Here is a 16,776-nt window from a genome sequence, read left to right as displayed (position 1 = left end):
CCACTATTGGGCATATACCCAGAGAAAACCATAATTCAAAAAGACACATGCACCCCAATGTTCATTGTAGCACTGTTTACAATAGCCGAGACATGGAAGCAACCTAAATGTCCATCGACAGACAAATGGATAAAGAAGATGTGGTACATATACAGTGGATTATTAGCCATAAAAAGGAACGAAACTGAGTCATTTGTAGAGACGTGGATGGACCTAGAGACTGTCATACAGAGTGAAGCAAGTCAGAAAGAACAAAACAAATATCGTATATTAATGCATATATGTGTAATCTAGAAAAATGGTGCAGATGAACCGGTTTGCAAGGCAGAAATAGAGACACAGATGTAGAGAACAAACATACAGACACCAAGGGGGGAAAGCGGGGCGGGGGTGGGGGGTGGGATGAATTGGGAGATTGCGATTGACATATATACACTAATATGTATATGTATAAAATAGATAACTAATAAGAACCTGCTGCATAAAGAAAAGTAAAAAAAATTCAAAAATAAATTTAAAAATAAGTAAATAAAACTATGTAAGGAAATTCTTGCTGCAAAAAAAAAAAAAGAAAAAAGTGTGATCCTGGACCAGCAGCATCGATATCACCTGTGAACGTGTTAGAACGCACATTCCCACAGAAGCAGAAACTCTGAGGGTGGAGCTCAGCAGTCTCTGGTTTAATAAGCCTTCCAGGTAATTCCAATCCAAGCTCCAGTTTGAGAACCAACCCCCTCAAGCTGGCTTTGCCAAGACTGCCAGCATTACCTGGAAAGGTACTGCTGCTGCCCTTAGGGCATCTCAGGGGTGGTCCCCCCAGAGGCAGATTCTCCAGTTGGTCAGATTTGCTGACCAAGGAACTCACTTCTCTGCAGTGTGTGTACGCCTACCAGTTCCAGTATAAAATCCACCATCCCCAAGCAGCTGCAGGATGCAGTATACACTCTGAACCAGGAATCATAGACAGGCCCAGGAATTGAAGATTTGAAGATGCCACCTAAAAGTTATAGGCACTGAATCTGATGAGCAGCTTTTTTTTTTTTTTTTTTTTTTTTTTTTGCGGTATGCGGGCCTCTCACTGTTGTGGCCTCTCCCGTTGCGGAGCACAGGCTCCGGACGCGCAGGCTCAGCAGCCATGGCTCACGGGCCCAGCCGCTCCGCGGCATGTGGGATCCTCTCGGACGGGGCACGAACCCGTGTCCCCTGCATCGGCAGGCGGACTCTCAACCACTGCGCCACCAGGGAAGCCCTGATGAGCAGCTTTTAATGTGCTCTTTTCATATTACTTCTAGATAAAATCGCATTGCCTTCCTGCTGGAAGTGGGGGTAGCAGGTGTTTGTGGCTGAGGTGTAATAGACCGTTTTAGGCAGAGGCAACTTTGGTCCTGCATGGAGGAGAAAGGTTGGTGTACCAACGGGCAAGAAACAGACTATAGGGACATGTCAATTACTGCCTGTTAGTCCACTTCCTGCCTGCACCCTCTGCTGCTCATGCTGCCAACTTTCATATCACATGACCTTGTCCTCTAGCCATAGGGTGTACCCCCGACCCAGGCACAATCAAGTCAATCAAACCACTTACCTACGATGTCACCTGATGTAGAAGATGATCTGTACCCCTGTGAGTCTCCCAGCAGAAAAGGTGAAGGCTGAAGCAGTTAGAAATGACAGCTGAAGCTTACCAAAATTGCCCTGAGGAGGAGAAGGATCTATGAAGGGTCATGGCAAGGCAAAGTAACAACAAAAACAGGATGCATTGCACAGCATGGGCTTCCAGGAAATGAAATCGGCATCCATCCATTAAGGCTAATCACAGAGAGAAGCAGAGATACTGAGAGAGAATGACAGGGACAGTGAGAGAGGCATCATGGAATCCTGGAGAGAGACGGAAAGCATAACTACCTGGATTGCTGTTGGCTGGTGTCCTTAGGAGAGTCGCCTTTCCGTGTTTAGATGGTCAGAGTTACTGAAATGCCTGAGGAGGGGGCTATTTAAATTAGTTTGAGTGTAAGAGCACGTGAGGGCAATTAACAGGATGAGGGAGACCCAGAGTTCATTAGAAAGACAAAGACAATGAAAGAAACAGAGAAATACACACAGACCAACAGAGACAGAGAAAGACAATGCCTATGGATGCAAAGCTTGAATGGCATTCTGTCAGAGACAGGGTCATGGCCACAACCCCTTCTCCCAGGAGTTTAACCCGAAGTCCAATTAAATGAAGAATGAATGCACAAATGAATAAATTAGTAAATTTTAAAAGGAATATGTAAAGCTAATGACCTTTGTCGGGATGGACACAGGTGACGCTGGTCAAGGCCCAGTGGCAGAAAGAGCAACAAAGCTTCTGAGATCAAATCAGTATGAGAGTAGAAAGAGATGGCACTAGTGGACCAGACCTTGCCCAATGTAGTCAAAGAGGAACAGAAGGACTGGGTCTGCACGGTGGCAAACCCAGCAACCAATCTCAGCCCAGCTCTTCTGGTGGGTGTCCTGAAGAAAAGTTAGTTAATGTTTCTAAAGAGCTCAAGTGTTCGAATTTCAGACCAGTTTTGTTGGTTTTTTTTTGGTTTTTTTGGCCATGCCACACAGCATGTGGGATCTTAGTTCCCCGACCAGGGATTGAACCCGTGCCCCCTGTGGTGGAAGAGCGTAACCCTAACCACTGGACCACCAGGGAATTCCCCAAACCAGTTTTTGATAGAGCACCTTAACTCAGTGGTGGCCTGGGTGAGGATCTCACTCAGGGCCCTGGGAAGTGATGGGAGTGGGAGTGTTTTGCCCCAGACTTATCAGTTCAGTCATCACACGTGGCAATGCACAGTCCAGCACCAGTAATGGCCTCAGTGGCAATCAAGGAATCACAAACCTTGCCAACTACAGTGGCAGCAAAAGTGGCATGGAGGGACTTCCCTGGTGGTCCCACGGTTCAGACTTTGTGCTTCCACTTCAGGGGGCCAGGGTTTCATCCCTAGTCAGAGAACTAAGATCCCGCATACATGCACGGTGTGGCCAAAAGAAAGAAAAAAAAAGTGACATGGGAAGCCTGTTCTGAAGTAAACGACTTAGGGTAGCAAAGGTGGAGGTTTCCAGCCTCAAAAGGGTTTATCTGAATTCTGGCCCAGTGCCAAGAGAGGAGTAGCAGGACCAGCCTTAGGCCTTGGTAAACATGTGGGGCCTTAGGGCATTCCAAGACAACACAGGACATTTGCTCTTATGGCCTCTATTCTGACCCTGCCATTTTGACCCCCAGGACATTTTTGTTCTGAATTTTGCTCTTGCCTCCACCCAGAGTATGGACCATTCAGGTTAGAGGAATTTAATTTTACTAGCCGTTTAATACCTCTGTTTCAACTTATAAGACATTTCTTGGAATGTAACTAGGGATTTGACGCCTTGAAAGCAGCTGAGCCCAGGAGAGGAAAGACACCATGTGCTAATCTTCCCAGTTATAGAATCCTCCTGCTTTACCAGTTTATAGCAATGATAACCTCCAGCATGGTGCCTGAGAAAGAAAGAAAAAAAAAGGCAGCCTCTGAAATCTGAAAGCTGGTAGCCTGGTGCTCACAGCTAGGCCATGTTATTCTTCTATTGCACATTAATAAGTCTGCATAAAACTAACTTCAAACAAGGTTATCCTCAGAATATGAGACAAAACAAGGACACTTCATAATTGTAAGCAAAAGTCAAGGTCACTGTGTCCCAAACCAACTACCAAACACCGCCCCCTCTTGGCTAAAATGAGGAACTGCTATTTCTTCACCAGTTAACAGCTTTATTCTCTCTCCAGCTGACCCTCCCTATAAAAAAGATTTTATTGAGATACCCAGTCATAGAATTGTCCCTGATTTCTGACAGAATCAACCTAGAATGAACCCTCATTTCCTTAGACCCTCCCTCTACCTAACTAAAGCCCAAATCCTATAATAGGCTCTTTCTACTATCGTCTTACTGAGACACCCCATGGTTCCCCAAGGTGTGTACTCACCCTCCCTGTAACAAGAAATAAACCCAACTTGATCAACTCAGGTGTGTTCCCAGTGGGCTTTAGCTGAAGGGCATTGGCATGCCCCTATAATTCATTCTTTTAATTGATTTATTTTGTCTTTATTGTATGTTTGTGTGTATGTGTGCGTTTTGCATGGAAGGTGGAAAGACATAAACTTTCAGTGTCATATTTATGATTTTGGAGGGGTAATAGAGTTTTAAATGTTGAGTGTAAAATATCTACAAAAAGTTTAAGAACAGGTAACTAGCCATAATTATATTAGGAGAAACTGCCTGTTTAAGTTGTACTATGGTAAGTAATGTTAATTATTAAACCACCTGAGTCTTTTAATGGAAATTTGGTGATATTTTAACAAAAGGAGTGTCAATTGGGGGGCTCAGGGATGCATAACATTTTTTTTCCCATTTAAAGTAATGGTAATGGTAATTGCAACTTTGATTCAGGAGGATTTGCACCAAGGGAAATTGCCAGGAACAAATCACAAGGGGAAAGATTATACTCATAAGCATTGGATGTGCAATAGCATAGATCCACCCTGAAGAATGGGAAATTTCTGGAACACCTGAGGGGAGGTGCTCACAATTTCCTCATGGAATCACTAAGAAATTAATATCAATTTCCAAGTCATAATAAATATAACTGGTAGACCTAATCAACACAAGATAAAATGGTCAATGTCTAAAACAGCACAGGGTAAAATTTATTAGAAACAAAAAACTGAAAAAAAGACATGTCATTTGTAACACTGGAAACTGAAAACTGACCTGAGAAAATTTAGACTTGGTGGAAATAACCACCATAGAAAAACATGGCAAGTTGTGAAATTGCACAAGATAAAATTTTTTACTGACTATAATTTTACAGAAAAATCACACGTTCTTAAAAAATTTAGACATGTAAAATTTGACCGAAGGAAACAGACTTTGATAAAAATAATGTTCACAATTTACAATGCAAAGTAAGTTTTACTATGAAAAATAGTTTATTGATAAAGCAAATCCTTACTGTAAACTTAAAATGAAACTAATGAATCCCAATGAAAATACTCTCAGTAGAATAAAAATACAAATGGAAAAAATCTGTACAGTTTAGAAAATCGATCAAGGACTTTAGTTGGCTTAAGGGAATTTGTTTCAGTAAAAATTTGCTCAATAAGAAAAATCACCAATGTTGGGGTATTAGTTAGGATATAGCTCCATATACCAATGACAACAAAAATCAAAAACAGTGGCTTAAACAGATGGAAAACTACTTCTCTCTCAAGATAAAGTCTGGAAGTGGGAGCACCCAAGGGCTGGTCAGGCAGTACCATGGTCCAGGGACCCAGGCTCCTTCTATCCAGCTGCTACACCATCCTTGACGTGCGTCCACATAACTCAAGATGGTTGCTCAAACTCCAGCCATAATAGCCACATTCCAACTAGCAGGAAAGAGGAAAGGAAGAAGACCTCTCCTTTTAAGGACACTGTCCAGAAGTTGCAATGTCACTTCTATTTACATCTCACTGGTCGAAATTTAGTATGCAGCCATACCTAGCCACAAAGGGAACTGGGTAATACAGTCTTTTAGCCAAGTGGCAATGTGAACATCTGAAAATAGATATTCTTATTACTAAGCAAGAAGTAAAAGATGTATATTGGGAGGCAATTGGCAGTCTCTGTCTCTTTTAGCATAATTGTGATATACATGCTTGTACTCAGAAACAGGGCATCCAAATGTTCTTGTAGCTAAATAGATGGGGGATCCAAATTGTTGGCTCAAAAACGCTACTAGTTCAAATGGTAGAGTCAAAAAGGCAGGTACCAAATATCTTTGTGCCCTTCACGGACACATCAGGAAGGAAGGTTCTAAGTGACTCACTCTGGACTTTCCATTGAGCTGTGTACAAGGGGACTCAATGTTATAATTTGGGGTACTACTAGAGGACTGTTATTTGCACACTGACTATAAAACAGGACACCTCAACAGCAGAAGCTCGTGGTAGATTCCCCTCCACCCCCGTCTTGTATCCAGACCTTTTGCAATGTAACTTTGCAGCATCTCCCCTCGAGAAATGGAGTCAATTTCCCTATCCCTTGAATCTGGTCTGGCCTTGTGATTCGCTTTGACCAGTAGAATCTAGAATGAAATCCAAGCCTGGGCCTCAAGAAGGCCTTGCAAGATCTTGCTCTTTCTTTTGGATCCCTGCCAAGCTGCTGTGTGAACAAGCCCCAGCTAACCTGCTGGATGATAAAGAGACATGTGGTGAAGTTACCCCCATTGCCCAAGCCAACAACGAGTGACTCCCCACAACCGGGGTCACCTAACTGACCGTAGTAGACATGTGGGTGAGCCCGGTCAAGACCAAAAGAACCACCCACCTGAGCCCAACCTACAGAATTGTGAGTTAAATAAATGGCTGTTTTAAGCCACTAAGTTTTAGAGTGGCTTGTAGCAAAAGCTAACTGATGCAGAGCCTAACTAAAATAAAGCCAAACCAAGCTCAGTTATCATCAAAGCCTGAAGGTGACAATTCTGAATATTCTCCTTAGCATGTTAAGTCCAAAGCCCTGCACCCTGGGAGATACAACCACTAGTTAACAGTTCCGTGAGGCTTGGGCAGTGCACCTTGCCATGCTCCAGCACCTAGCATTGGGGAAGGTCTCCACATGAAGAAAATTATGGCACGTAAATTACTCACACATGGTTTATATTGCTTTTCTTAACTATAAAATAAAAGTGAATCTTTTAAAGACACAGTCCATCCACAATCAAATTTTAGCAATAGATGTGCATTTATAATACAGCATATGAAAGAATCACTTTTTCTCCTACTATCATGACCAGCAACAGTTGCCACCTCCCAGAACACTCAAAATACTGTGACACTGTCATACAATTAACCACTGTTCTCAAGGACTCATGTTCACTGACAAACTGTCTCACCAATAATCACAAAATATGGTAAATAAGAAACCCCACATAGGTGATACAATTCTCATGAGAAGTTATCAAGTTTGCATTCTTATTATAATGGTACTTCTTGTGATAGCTTTTACGCTCATCAGTGTTCCAGCCATATACCAACATGGAATCAACCACAGGCCATAGGAACTGACCTGGCTACAGAAGCTGAGCATCTGGACAGTGTAGCATAGTGTCCATATTGGCCTCCAGGGGAAGGGGTTCAGAGCTCCTCTCCGGTCCTCTTCCTATCTCTTACAGGAGTCGTGGAGGAATGCCGAAGTGATAAGTAAGATTCCCGAACACTTGCTGAATCACAGTTTCTTGTGGGTGGAGCCTTGAGAATATAAACAACCCCATATGGATGGAATGCCTCTTTCTGGATTCATTCCCTCTGGAGCTGGTAGCTGTGAGTTCTTTTCTCATAGCAGTGGCAAATTCTGAGATTTGATTTTGGCCTAAGGGAAATGCTACGCTATTCATCCTGCTTTGGTTCTGAGTTCCAGGCTGCCTCTACCCTAAGCTGCCTTGTGATCAAGCCCAGCTCAGTAGAGTCCTGAACTAGGGTTTGGAGCCAATGTGCAAGTTAATGTTACTTTGCATTCTTTTGACACTCTTTCATGCATATGCATCCCTTGTGGAACACCAAGAGTGGTAGGGCCAAGGCACAATTTAAGTATTCCTGAGTTCCCTGGCCTAATACCACCATAATTCCATCCCTTAGTAGTACCTGGACCTTATCTCCACTCCTAACACTGACATGGTCTCAGCAGACAGAGCAGAAACGGACATTTAGAGAGCAAAGTCCCACAAAAGAGATTGAGGTTCAGTTTCCAGACTTGAAGCACTATTCTGCAAGCACAGACTATAATCTCCCATGAGTAACAGGCAGGTGTTGGTATTGGTGCAAATAATCATTTTAGGAGCTAGCCTTGTTCCTGACTTCAAAGTACAGAAGCAGCAAGGTCTGCAACACGACCTAGGTCTCCCTAAAAGAAGCAGTGTGACATTTTTGGCCTATTGGATGGTTAGATCCAAACAGTCATATGGCCAACTAGATGGCAGGTCCAGATTCTGTTCCTCTTAATCTTGTTTTAACCTGCACCCAGGGATAAAGAGAAAATGATGATGAGATAAAATTCTGGGGTATCGTGTGTCTTCTCTGAAGTTTTCTGAGTCCCTTCTCCACCATATGTTCTCACGCTGACTCTGATTTCGGCATCATCTAAATCCTAATCTACGAATTTGTAGAAAGAAGATAAAGGGATAGAGTAACAAAAAATAACTGTTAGTGATTTGCAAGGTTTAATCAGGAGACAATACATTCCTTGCGATGGCTGTTATGATCACGTATCTTCAGTGAGCACTGGCCAAGCTCCAATCGTGGTTGTGGATTTCAGAGACTTCCACCGTGGGATGCAATCACTGCAGGGAGGTAGAGCTCACTAGTAACAAAGATTGAGGCCTTTACTGCCTGGGGAAGGTAGCCTCGTGGACTGAGTTGGAGAGGAAAATTTCAGGAAAGAAAAAACAAGTCCAAGAGTCAAAAAGACTTTAAATAATGCCTATACCTAGAATGCCCTGGCTGTGAGAATTGGATTGGCCCAGACACAGTGGAAGGCCTTTACCAGGTAACATGATTACAGGATATTTTAAATGAACTAAAAACTCTTGTCCAGGAGATAATTTGAGCTCTAGGAGTGACGGAAGGCAAACTAGGAAAGAATTAGGAAATTAAGGAAAAGAAGAAACACTGAGGTCTCAGAAACCATGATGGACACATACGAAAGGAAAAAAGGGCATACAAAGATATAACCAGACCTAACTGTAATCAGCTACCACGAATGTAAGGGCGGCCATCTATCCAACACACACTGGGAAACAGCAGATGGAATACCATGCCAATCTCAGTAGAAAATGGGTAAATTACCATATTTTGGCAATGCTCTCATATGGCCAGTACAAAAACTAAGCGGCATTTGGAGACTTACAGTTGATTCTAGAACAGAGGTATCAATCCCAGTTGAGATGATGGTCACATACCAAATACTCTAGCAAAGATGGGACCTTATTCACAGATCTTTTCTGTCTTGGATATAGCAAATAGGCTTTAGTGTCTACCACTGAAGGAGATATGTTAGTTCAAAACTGTATTCATGATGAGAGGTAGACAGTTGGACATAAATAGTACTCACCATCAACCTCCCATAGATATATGGAGACCCTAAAAAACAGGCCACATAATTTGATAGTCCTACATATAGACAAATCTAGTATCATGTCACAGAAGGAAGATCAGAGATTAGCCAAGCATACCTTGGGGGCAATATGGAAGGCAAGGTTGAAAGTCAAGGGAAAGATATAGCTTGAATCTGACTACAGTGGCCTAGATGAAAGTTTCCCCAGTGGGAAAGCAATGTATCAGGAAAGGGACAAATAATCAGGTCACTAGACCAACAGATGAAAAAGAAAGGCCTGCTATCACCAGGCTTCTGTAATGGTCACATGGCACAGTACAATGAGAAAGGCCAACACGTGGTCCAGTTACCTAAATGAACCAGTGCTACAGCAAAGGGGCACCAGCCAGCATGGAGAACACTTAAAGAGACAATAGCCCGGGTACTAGCTTTGGTCATACCAAAACTTGGGAACCTTTAACTTCTGCTTGATAATAATTCCCAGTACCATAGCTATCAGTGATTCTTACAAGAAAGTCTGGTTTGTTAATGGAGAGAAATGAGAACCCAGTACTTTGTACCAGTGCAAAATATCCTGGGCCAGTCACATCACACACTGTCCACACAGGGGTAGATCTTCTAAGAACAGATCAATGATATACTATCCAGTCATTATTCTCCTTAAACACACCACACCTTTTTATGAAATAACTAAGGGCTAAGAAGAGCTATGCATGCAAGGTGAGTGTATTAATTTGGGTTTCCTCAGAAGCAGACCCTGAGACAAAGATTCTAATGCAAGTAGTTTATTTAGGAGTTGGCCCCAGAAAACACTCAAGACAGGAGTGAGGAAGTGAGACAGGGAAATGAAAACAGTCAATAAGGAGCATGTTATCAACACAGCCACTACTGCGGGAGACCGGAGCTTCATCCCACGAGTAAACTCTGGGGAACCATACAGATGACACACCTTAGAGTGACCTTGCTTAAGGGGCGCGAGAGCTGTTGCACTTACACACCAACTCCAATCCACTCTGAGGTGTTAACCCTCTTCCAGCCTGCTGTGCAAAGGGTAGAAAAGCCTTCAAGGCCTCTGATAAAGCCCTCAGATAAAAAGATACTGGCAGTTAGAAATCAGCTGGAGCACACAGAAATAATACGGCGGAGGGATAGGGAACGTGTACCTGAACCACAGGAAAATCTCACCGCTTGTCTATGGGGGAGGGTAGCTTAGGCAGACTAAATGAAGGAGACACGGGGTAGAATACTGATAGGAGTTTGAAATTTGACGGCAACTGGAGGATTTCAAAAAAACACCTGGAGAGAAAGCATGCGCACACCAGCATCATCATTGAAACTGGCCCGGGAATCTCTACTAGCTGCATTGGCTACTGCACCATAGAGAAACAACAGACCACACTGGGGACCTTTGCCAATAACTGGGAAAAATAGCATTTCATTTTGGTGACAGTAGATAGTTTCGCGAGTTAGGTAGAGGCTTTTCAAACCAAACACCCAGCAACTAAGATAGCTGCAAAGATTCTAGCCCAACAACTTCTCTTAACTAGGAGGTCTCATATAATGGACCAAATTTGGGGGCTTATTTCATGGGAGAACGTGTAATCTGATAAGAATCCGGGTTTTCCAGACAGCATAAGCACTGGTAGGCCAGGGAGCCAGAAGGAACTGTGTGATAAAGACTGAGAGACAAGCAGCTACGATGAAAATGAGAGATTTCTGAAGTCTCTGCCTTCTTTTGATTCTAAGGAAATTAGGGACCGAGTATCCAGTGGATCAAAACAGATGCTTTACTAGGGCCTCTGTGGGAGCCTGAGATTACTGGGAAACCTATTCACCTCTTGTCTTCTACAGAGAGGCCCTGAGTAAAGGAAACCACTCAGAGTCCCTGTACTTCTGCTCACTTCCCTCCTTCACATTCTCCAAACAAAGAAGCAGGTTGGGTCAGATTCCAGCACAATCTGTAGACCGCTTTTACTGGTGGGCTGCATCACTGTGCATTTGTCAAATTGTACTCATAGATAACAGCACTCTCTTCTGCTGCTTCTGGTCTCTGAGCAGCTGACTCAGTAAACTGACTATCCTGCTCCCTCAATCCAACACGGCAGCCAGGTCTAGTGTTACTATCCTATCAGTCTAGGCCTCTTGTGTGAAGTGGGATTTATTTGTTGGGAGTTTTAAATCTTCTGTGACACTTTAATTTCTCTGTGGAAAACTGACAATAAGAGGGGTTTCAAATAGAGACTTGGGGCATTCTGCATCCCCAACATTGTATTGGTTGGACTGTGCTACCATCAGGTGTTCACTGTATGGACCTCCTTGGTAGGCTATGTTCAACAATGACGCTGTACATAATCTAGGAGACCTAGATTTCACATCTCTTTGGTCCAAGAAAGAGCCATGATATAGCCAGGGAAATGGCCCCATGAAAAGACTGACAGAACTTACCTGCAGATTTTCTCTCTTAAAGTAGATGGTCACATACAGCTTAGCCATTAACCCCTTTGGGTTAACAGAGAAAGAACAAGAAGTAGAGATTGTTAAGCTTCCGTGAAAGAAGTTCAAAGACCCTAATTGTACCTGCTCCCACCCTCCATCTTCATTTCTCCCCAAGAAATGCTGAACTGATTGATCGGAGGCCAGTACCCTCACTGGGCTATTTTTCAGTGCACAGAACTTGCGGGTATTAATAAGACCCTCTAAGGTATAATTTTCTCCATCTCAGATGACTGGAACTTTTAATCTCATTGGAGTGGAAAATTCCAAGATTTCATTTTGGGCTTAATAGTTCTGGATTGAAGTTTGGAGCCAAAGCAACAGCTAGTGAAGTATTACTTTGCTTACCTTTGCCTCTCTTGTGGACCTTATAGAAAGGGCAGTTAGGCCAAGGACAGATTTGGATATCTCTGGGTCCCTTGACCTAATATCATTGTAAACTCATCTCTTAATAGCACCCTAATTTCAACCAACCTCCAACAGAGTACAAGAGTCCAAGTCCTAATAGTGGAAAGAGTAAGAAGAATCCTATCAGGAGCATGGCAGTAAGAAATATGAAGTCTGGACAATGAAAAAAGACTTGGAAGAGTCCAGCAGACAGTGGGTTGTCATTCTAGAAGTTCTATTCATATGTTGCAGAACCCCAATGAGAATGAGGATGTGAAAGACGCTGACTTGCACTCAGGGCTACCCAAGGTTTGCCAGTGGTACACTAAATAGAGTCCGATAGGAAATGCAAAAGATCTTGGGAGGGGGACAGAGCAACTCTTTAGTGGCCCCAATTTTGTTTTGATAACAAACACCACTGTCCTGCATTCCCAGCTTTGCTTATTTGCCATGTGTTTCACACTAGGTTCTGATCCATTTTCCCTGTTCCCTTATAACCTGACCTTGACTCTGATTAATCACACACTAACGGTTTCGTGTGACAGCCCCTGTGGCAGGGGCAGTAACGTAAAAACGTTCCATTTGTTCCCCTACATTTGCCAGTCCTCTTGCACATACACAGGACCATGTGACTAGTTTTGGACAATGAAATATAAATGGATGTGACATTTGTCACTTCTGGGCTGAGGCAATAAAGAGCCTATATGCGATTCTCCAGCCTCTTTTTCTCCTACAGCGGCAGCTGAATAGGCCACATGTTCCAGATGGTACAGCTGTAAAACAGCGGAGCCTCAGTCAGCCTGGAGCCTTGAGGGACTGTGTGGAGCAGATCTCCTCCCAGCGTGGGGTCTGTGGTGTGGGAAAGGTAGAAGCTCTTGGTGTGCAAAGCCTCTGACGCTCTGAGATTATCTGTTATCTGACCGTACTTGTATTCCTATGGAAGACCCTCCCCCTTTCTTCTGCATGCATAGCACTTACTTCATACTCTTAACTTAGTTGTTAATAAATCTACGTGTTATACCCAGACTCCCATGGACTGGCTCTATGGGACAAAAGATCAGGCACAAGTCAGCAAGCAAAGCTTTAACTTTCAACCAAATACATAGTTGTGAGCAATTCAATTCAGTAAACACAACTATTTTCTACTGCACAAAAAACAGGAAATAATTAAATTTCTTATAGACGTTTCTTTATTATACTTTCCCACTTGAATATTTAGAGAATAATTTAAATGTAATGCATACTGACAGCAAGCACAGTATCAAATATTAGTTTTTTAAATTTTTTCTGTTCTCACCCTTTATTCCTTTAGGAAAAAAATATTTAGATGACCTCAAAGAAACAATTATTATGCTAATCACAGTATGCAGTAACACGTACAAGCCCATACTCAATAGAAAAGAAAGCAACAAAGAAGTGAAAAAGTCTTTCTCCTCAAATCATTTTAATTCAATTTTCCACAGCCATATAAATTTAAAGTATGAAACAACAATAATACAGCTATAGAATCTAGGTTCTCTTTCAAAGCAGCGGCATATAAAACATAGAAAAGCTAAAACCTCAGCACAAGCTTCAAAAGAACAAGGACTGAGAGGATTTTGATGAAGACATGAAATGCACAAAATACAGTACACAAAAATACTAGAATGCATAAAATATAAAGCTACACATTTCATGTAGAAAGCATTGTAAAATATATAAAATATGCAAGAAATCAAAACCAAAGAGATTTTTCTTAGAGTACCATGAATACACTGGAACTGGCATTAGCATTTGAAGATGGGAACAAGAAAATAGCAGTTTCCCATTTAAAACTTTATTTCTAGGCTTTAGGATTTCACCTTCTTGACATCCTTCTTTCCAGAGCTCTCAGTAGCTGACTCTGCTTTTCTTTTCTGTGACTAAAATGGAAACAGATTTAATGTTCTGCTCCAATATGCACATTTTTAAATGGCCCAACAATGTTAAATCTAGGATGTAAATGCATTAAAAAAAAATTTTAACATGAATATTCACTTAAATGTTATACTCACATTTAATGTTCTATATAGCCCAACAAACTATGTAACCCAATGTAAAATAACCTCCAAACATGTTTCTTTTTAAGAAAAGACATAAAATACCCATCAAAAATAGTCATCAAGTTTCTACTTACACATGGCACTATAAATGTATGCTTATCTTAAAGGATTACTTAATACTTAAAGTTTTCCGGGAAAAATGTTATTTATGAGTGTATTATTTTTTAAATCTTATGACAGATGTTAACATACCATATTTCATATATTCTATGATGCACATTTGTTTCCCACTTTAGCATCTCTGAAATCGGGATGCATCCTATAATTGATGACAAATCATAGTTACTTGGAGCAGTTCTTCTTAGTGGCACATAAAATAATGCTGTGTCTTACAATGGAAGGCATCTTAGACTTGATGAAATATGGTAGTTTACTTAACCACACTCAAATAATATCATCTATTAAAGAGTATTTGAAATTGTAACTATACAAGGCAACCTGACTGAATTAAAATTAAGTCATCTTATTATTCAACAGTTAACTTATTACCAAGTAAACCAAGTAAAGCTTTGCTGTCTCCTCAAAGTTCTTATTTGCACTCATAGTTCCACAAAGATCAGAAAACTTATTTGATCAAATCAGAACTCCCAGTTTCAAACTCAGTCCCACCCCACCCCACCCCTCTCCTACTCCCCATGACAACTCTGGTCTCAATTCAAAGGATTTTACTTGCATTATACTTCTGCTTAAAAGTCATGAGGAATTTTTTAAAAATACTGAGCCCTGTTACTACGGGAGTTCCTAACCGTATGTTCTACAAACAGATAGGAAGCATGTGGTTGTAGTGTAACTCTTTTTCTGTCAAAAAACAAATCAGCATTTCATAAAACCAGTTTTTATAATAGGCATCACTATGGCATTAAACATAATATAGGCATTTTAATTATGTAAAAAAAATGGGATCTACCTAAAAGTTAGGAAAATGCTGAAAATTTTACCATTGGAGTTTTAGTTGCCCGTTTCTTCTTTTCTGCTCTCTCTCTTTCCTCAATTTCCATATTTTCTTTCTCAATCAATGAAATCAGAGTATTACAGCGTCTCTGGAATTCCTAAACCAATTAATACAAGACTTTTAATTTCTTCAACCCCGGCACAATCTTTAAAAAGTGGTAATTCTTTAACTGTATCATTTTTGTGACACAGAATTTCTAAGTTGGTATTCTTCAGAACAATAGTCATACAGAGTATATTCCACCAAAAATATGAGAAGTGGATAAATATCATTCAGTGGGTAAATGGGTAAACAAACTGTGGTACATCCATACTTTGAAATACTACTCAGCAATAAAAAGGAAAGAAATATTGGTATATGCAACAACCTGGATGAACCTCAATGGAATGACGCTGAGTGAAAAAAGCCAATCTCAAAAGGTTACATACCATATTGTTCCATTTATATAGCATCCTTAAATGGAAGTTTAGAGATGGAGAACATATCAATGGTTGCCAGGGGCTAGGGAAAGGGGGGAGAGTGGGTGTGACTATAAAGAGCTAGCACAAGGAAGTCTTGCGGTGGTGCTAGTTACACGTACCTACCTGTGATAAAATTGCACTGAACTACACACACGTGTGTGCGCACCCCCCCACACACACACACAAGTGCATCTATAACCAATGAAATCTGAATAAGCTCTGTGGATGGTACTAATGTCAATTTCCTGGTTGTGACACTACTGTATTTATGGAATATGTTACCATCTGGGAAAACTTGATGAAGGGTGCATGGGCCCTCCCTGTACATTTCTTTACAACTTCCTGTGAACTGTAAGTATTTTGAAACAAAAAGTTAACAAAAATCACATAAACAAAAAAATAAGAGGATGTCCTATTGTCAAAGCACATTTTGGAAGTACTCAGTTTACAAAAGTCAAACAGATTTCTTTTCTACAGGGCTGCTCATAGCCTTTAAGTTCCTAATGAGCACTGTCAACCACTAGGGTAGGCGATGTAAGAAGCAAGCAATTCCCCAAGCTATTCAAACAGCAGAACTCCCTTCTCAAAGGACATCTTGTGGGATCAGAGTTCTGAGGAGGGCGTCTCAGGAAACGCTGATGCATTTGTTAATTCAGAGCAAGCAATAGCTGGAAAGATTCCGCATTAACCTTGCCACTACCTATATTTCACTGCCAGCAAATCAATGCATCCAAACGATAAACAGTTTTTATGAACATATGATGAGCATTAAACATATGATTAGTATGGATGCTCATATATATTAACCCTGTACACTTTGCTGTATTTTAAAGGTAAATAAGTTTAATATCAAAGGATAAATAACATTTAAAAATGATTTCTTTTTTGTATAAGCAAAAATATCTGGGGGTTCCCTGGCGGCGCAGTGGTTGGGAGTCTGCCTGCCAATGCGGGGGACGCTGGTTCGTGCCCCGGTCCGGGAAGATCCCACATGCTGCGGAGCGGCTGGGCCCATGAGCCATGGCCGCTGACCCTGCACGTCCGGAGCCTGTGCTCCTCAACGGGAGAGGCCACAACAATGAGAGGCCCGCGTACCCCAAAAAAAAAAAATGGATAAAATATAAAGCAGCTAAACCCTCAAATAAAAATGTAGATTTATTGGCAATTAAGAACTCCAACCAAAAAATGGTCCAAGTACAAGAATAGAAAACTCATAGGACTCCCCTGGTGGTCCAGTGGTAAAGAATCGCCT

At 41.6% G+C, this 16,776-nt stretch overlaps 1 protein-coding gene across 6 annotated transcripts in view; it reads right to left on the bottom strand.

The window, feature by feature from the left end:
- Positions 1–13,013: 13,013 nt before the first annotated feature.
- Positions 13,014–16,776, bottom strand: part of SMARCA1 (SNF2 related chromatin remodeling ATPase 1) — a 69,507-nt gene continuing 65,744 nt past the window's right edge. For 2 of the 6 annotated variants that reach the window (XM_060003042.1, XM_060003043.1), the window contains 2 exons: positions 15,050–15,160; positions 13,014–13,931 (listed from right to left, as the gene is read on the bottom strand). In XM_060003042.1, coding sequence (XP_059859025.1) covers positions 13,860–13,931; positions 15,050–15,160 — 183 coding nt within the window. In that variant the 3' untranslated portion in view covers positions 13,014–13,859. Of the gene's footprint in view, positions 14,001–15,018; positions 15,161–16,776 lie in introns of all 6 variants that reach the window. The other 4 variants (XM_060003044.1, XM_060003047.1, XM_060003045.1 and 1 more) reach the window with 3 other exon arrangements.

The sequence above is a fragment of the Delphinus delphis genome, chromosome X (genome assembly GCF_949987515.2).
Source record: "Delphinus delphis chromosome X, mDelDel1.2, whole genome shotgun sequence".
Lineage (NCBI taxonomy): Eukaryota > Metazoa > Chordata > Mammalia > Artiodactyla > Delphinidae > Delphinus > Delphinus delphis.
The sequence above is the reverse complement of the archived record's forward strand: the minus strand, read 5'-3'. Positions and strand labels throughout refer to the sequence as shown.